This window comes from Oratosquilla oratoria, chromosome 30 (assembly GCF_046742065.1).
Source record: "Oratosquilla oratoria isolate Oo_2021 chromosome 30, ASM4674206v1, whole genome shotgun sequence".
Taxonomy (NCBI): Eukaryota; Metazoa; Arthropoda; class Malacostraca; order Stomatopoda; family Squillidae; genus Oratosquilla; species Oratosquilla oratoria.
The window spans coordinates 222,501-227,500 of record NC_134806.1 but is presented as its reverse complement, the minus strand read 5'-3'; the positions used below and the strand labels follow the sequence as shown (position 1 = coordinate 227,500).

The following is a 5,000-nucleotide window of genomic DNA, read 5'->3' as shown; positions in this document are numbered from 1 at the left end:
TTATTTATTTATCTGTTTCTTAATTTCTTAATAATTTATTTTGCTTTGATCGATTTATTGATTGATTAGCATTTATTCATTTACTTGTCTATTTCTTAATTTCTTAATCATTTATTTTACGTTGATTTATGGATTGATTGATTAGTTTGCTGACTTGCATTTTTGTATATATAATCATCTAAATCGGTGGTTCACAACCAGGGATCCATGAACCAACGTGGAACCGCAGAGTTAGACAGTCGGGTTAGGGTGTCGTTACTTGCGGCGAAGGTCGAGGGGGGATGGCGGTTCGAATCCTGCCACCGGTTCATTAAATTCCAAAGTGCTCTGTGAGTGGCACCGTCCTAGCCCCCCGATATGGGGGAGTTTGTGACGTTAAACCAAATCAATCAATCAATCTACCAATTCTATTCAGTGTTAAAGTGATCTTCAGGAGGCTAAATGACAGTAATTCATAAATATGGGGTATATAGGAAGCAGGGTTGAGAATCCGTGATCTATACAGATGTTTGTGTCTTTCTATCTTCTCGGTAGTTTATGGAACCTGATTCATTTGCTTGATTTACTTACTTATCCTTTTATAAATCTATTTATAAGTTAACCTTATAGGTTAAACTTATAGGTTAACCTTATAGGTTAAATTATAGGTTAACCTTAAGTTAACCAGAACAAAATTCTTAAAGAAGACGACATTGTTGAAGAGGTTAAGGTTTGTTTAAAATTTGTAAACTTATAATTTTTACCTCTTACTCTTCGTCGCGACAGAAAAGAAAAAAATAACAATTCTCTGGAATAGAGCAAAATTTCTTATAGACTATCACTTTTTCAAAATTTCTTAAAGAACATCACCTTGTCGATGTGGTTAAGCTTTGGTTCTCAGACACCCTGTCACATCCTTTTAGGGGAAATGAAAATGAAAAGATCCTCTGGAGTCGGATCAAAATTTCTTAAAGACCATGATTTTTTTCAAAATTTCTTAAAAATCATAATTTTTTCAAAATTTCTTAAAGACCGTCATCTCAAAATTCCTTGAAAACTGTCTTTTTCTCAAAATTTCTTCAAGACTATCACCTTTATAATATATATACAGGGTATGTATATATATATATATGTATATATATACATATATATATATATATATATATATATATATATATATATATATAAAGACCGTCACTTCCTCAAAATTTCTTAGAGACCGTCACTTCTCAAAATTTCTGAAAGACCATCATCTTGTCAAATTTTGTTAAAGAATATCGCCTTGTCGAAGTGGTTTAGGTTTTGGTTTTAGACACCCTCTGACATTCTCGTCGAGGAACTAAAAATCAAAAACTCTGCAGCAGGAGGAGCAACATTTCTTAAAGACCATCATCTTGTCAAAAATTCTTATAGACAGTCACCTTCTTAAAGTCTGTTCTCTTCTCAAAATTTTCAAAGACCACCTTATCAAATTTTTTAAGACCATTACCTTGTCAAAATTTCTTAAGAAAAAATCCTTGTCAAAGATGTTAAGCTCTTGTTCTCAGGCATCCTCTTCCATTCTTGCTGGAGAGTAGAGCAAAACTTGTTAAATTTTCAACATTTTCAACATTTCTTAAAGACCGTCACCTTTTCAGGTATGCACGTGTACGACACCTGTGAACATGACGAGAGAGCTACCGCTGGCCTTGGGGAGATGTTCCCCATCCTGAGGGAGGGGTCAGCGACCTGCTCGCCGCTGAGCAACGACACGCTTCTTGCCCTGGGCGTCGTCGACCTCACAGGCGTCACGGAGCGAGACAGGAACGTGGCTCCGCTCCTGAAGAAGTACGGTGTTCCAGTAGCCAACGTGGCCCCTGACACTATCATTCCAGTCGAGGAGAAAGGCAAGGTAGGTCCGCAAGAGGAAAGTACGTCGTTTGTTCGTTGTCGACAGAAATCGAAATAATTGAGGATGGTGCCCTACATACATACTCGTCCATGCATAGACAACATGTATATGCAAAGTGTTTAAAAGGCATATGAGGGAGTGTAGAGAGGGAAGGGTGAACGGATATGGGTTGGGAACAGTTCATTGTTCTGAAGTTGTGACCAGCATGGTATCCGTCATAGAAGCGTCTACGTTGCATGTGAATCACACTCGTATATATATCGCAGACAGCTCTGAAGAAGACCACGCTTTTCGCATCGTCAGAACAAGAAATTGTTCCTAACGCATCCTCCTTTACCCTTCACCTTTGCATAAATTCTCTCATACGTAGGCTGTATATGTTTGCACATCCCTCATGAAGTTCCATTCTCTTACTTTTCACAGGCGCTACTTGGGTTTCTGTCAGAGCTGAAGTGGAAATCGACGGCGCTTCTTGTGGCTGACGAGGCTTACTCCGTGGGCGTGGCCAACGTAAGGGTCTTCCTTGAGAGTTCCTGAATCCAAAACAACACAACAAAGAATACCAATAAACTTTGTAACACAAATAAAAGGTTTGGGAAGATGCAGGACAGGAGGGAAAGGAAACGAGGAACTACGAAAAAAGAGTTTTTCTTTTCAGAAGAGTAACACACTCCACGGTACTTTTTTTTTTTTTTTTAAGAGCTCGAGATATCTCTTGAGGTACACAAATTGGAACCTGGACTCCAGGTTACCGGCGTTTCTATCCTTGTAAACAATCTCGCACGAAGACGAAACCAGTTACGTAGTGGATTACTCTCCTCATAATCAAGGGTCTTCAGATTCCCTCAGCGTTTCCCTCCCTTTCCCTCCGCGCCTCCACCTCCTCCAACTCCCTCGTCTTCTTTGACCTGGGGGTCTCCACTCCCAAGGGTTTACGAGGAAATTCCCTTAAGGGTCAAGTTTAATACTAGTTGACAGTAAAGTAACAACAATCTTATTCCTACATGTGTAATATTATTGTAAACTGCTTGTGATGTTAATGCCTCTGTTTCATAAGTTATTATAATTTGAACTATTTTATAATACCCATTGCAGTACCAAGATATATTATCTTTTTTAATATGGTACTATTCAGTATTCGCTGGTTGCATAAGTGACCTGATGGCATCATCGGAAGCATGCTGGTCTTGCATTTGTTCAGTTGTGGGTTTGAATCCCGCACTCCTCACTGATTTCCAGCTGTGACTGTTACCTTCCCCAACCGTCCCTCAAACGCATCATAGGGCAAAGGTGAAGGCTTTTGCCGCATCTACTCGCCTCCTGGCGTAGGCTCCTCACCTTTTATATCTAGTGTCAGGTGAATGAGGGTACGGGTAGATGATCTTATCGCTCTTGTGGGTTGAGTACTTGACGGGGAAAAGGTTGGGAGTTCCTGTCCCGGACCAAGGGACCAAGGGACCAAGGGACCAAGGGACCAAGGGACCAAGGGACCAAGGGACCAAGGGACCAAGGGACCAAGGGACCAAGGGACCAAGGGACCAAGGGACCAAGGGACCAAGGGACCAAGGGACCAAGGGACCAAGGGACCAAGGGCAATGGACAAGGGACATGAAACAAGGGATATAGAAGGGACACGGGACACGGGACAAGGGGACAAGGGACACGGGACAAGAGACGTGAGACAAGGGATGTAGGGCAAGGGGCAAGGGACATAGAACAAGGGAACAATGGGGCAAGGGACAGAGCAAGGGAACAATGGGACAAGGGACATAGACCTGGGACATATGACAAGGGACAAGGGACATGGGACAAGGGACATAGGACAAGGGACATAAACCTGGGACATATGACAAGGCACATGGGACAAGGGACATGGACCTGGGAAATATGACAAGGGATACAGGACAAGGGACAAGGGATACGGGATACAAAGTAATGGGACAAGGGACATGGGACACTAGGATACGGGACTAGGGGACAGTGGGACACGGGGCAATGGGACACGGAACAAGGGGTATGGAACAAGTGACAAGAGATACGGGACAAAGGCCACGGGACAAGGGGACAACGGAACAAGTGACATGGGTCAAAGAATACGGGACAAGGGGATAAGGAACGAGGGACAACGGACATTACCTTTACACGCATCCTGACCTTCCCGTCCTCCGACTCAGGTTGTGTTGGAACAAGCCGCTGCCTTCAACGTCTGCGTCTCCGTGATGGAGAGGATTCCCGGCAGGATCGACGACCTGCGCGGGGGCGTCGCCGACTTCGCTGACTTCGCCGCCAGGAGGACCCCCGCCGTGCCCGCCAACGCCATCGGCTCCGGCCTCGGGGGCGTTGGAGGAGGAGCCGGGGCCGCCGGGCCCATCCTCAAGCGTCCGGGGCTCAAGTACCGGAAGGCCGTCGAGCTGGTCATGGCGGAGGGAGCCGTCTCCGGAGTTGTCGTTCTGGCCAAGGGCGACGCCCTGCGGCAGGTAAGGACCTCTTCCTCTTCTTCCTCCTCTTGCTCCTCTTCCTCCTCCTCCTGTTCCTCTTCCTCCTCTTCCTATTCCTCCTCCTCTTCCTCTTTCTCCTCCTCTTCCTTCTCCTCCTCCTCCTCCTCCTCCTCCTCTTCCTCCTCCTCCTCCTCCTCTTTTTCCTCCTCCTCTTTTTCCTCCTCCTCTTCTTCCTCCTCCTCTTCTTCCTCCTCTTCCTCCTCTTCTTCCTCCTCCTCCTCTTCCTCCTCCTCCTCCTCCTCCTCCTCTTCCTCCCCTACCTCCTCCTCCTCCTCCTTTTCCTCCTCCTCTTCTTCCTCCTCCTCCTCCTTTTCCTCCTCCTCTTCTTCCTCCTCCTCCCCCTCTTCCTCCTATGGTAGGGTAACTTTCATAACCCTCCTTCTGTACTTCGTGGTACTTTTATTTTTAATTATAGTAGCACCGGGCGATTTTATTCATCTCCGTGGATGCGTCCATCTCTCATCCAAGTTCATTTGAATACTCGACGTCGTGTCGTGTACGGCGCACGGCGAAAAGTCGGTCCGTATGACAGAAGCTTTCGAAGTGCTGACGCGTCGATCTTTCTCTCTATCAGGTGCTTCTCGTTCTTGAGGAGGAGCCCGGGCGGACACGTGACCTGCAGTGGATCCTCA

General features: G+C 45.5%; 1 protein-coding gene across 2 annotated transcripts in view; it reads left to right on the top strand.

Annotated features, from left to right (window-relative positions):
• The window catches only part of LOC143040959 (uncharacterized), a 236,687-nt gene that overhangs the window by 171,344 nt on the left and 60,343 nt on the right, over positions 1-5,000 (top strand). For both annotated transcript variants that reach the window (XR_012967763.1, XM_076212393.1), the window contains exons 4-7: positions 1,617-1,870; positions 2,294-2,380; positions 4,045-4,347; positions 4,943-5,000. The exon at positions 4,943-5,000 is cut by the window's right edge and continues 140 nt beyond it. Coding sequence is in view for 1 of the 2 variants with exons in the window: in XM_076212393.1 (XP_076068508.1) it covers positions 1,617-1,870; positions 2,294-2,380; positions 4,045-4,347; positions 4,943-5,000 (702 nt within the window). In the remaining variant the exon portion in view is untranslated. The remainder of the gene's footprint in view (positions 1-1,616; positions 1,871-2,293; positions 2,381-4,044; positions 4,348-4,942) is intronic.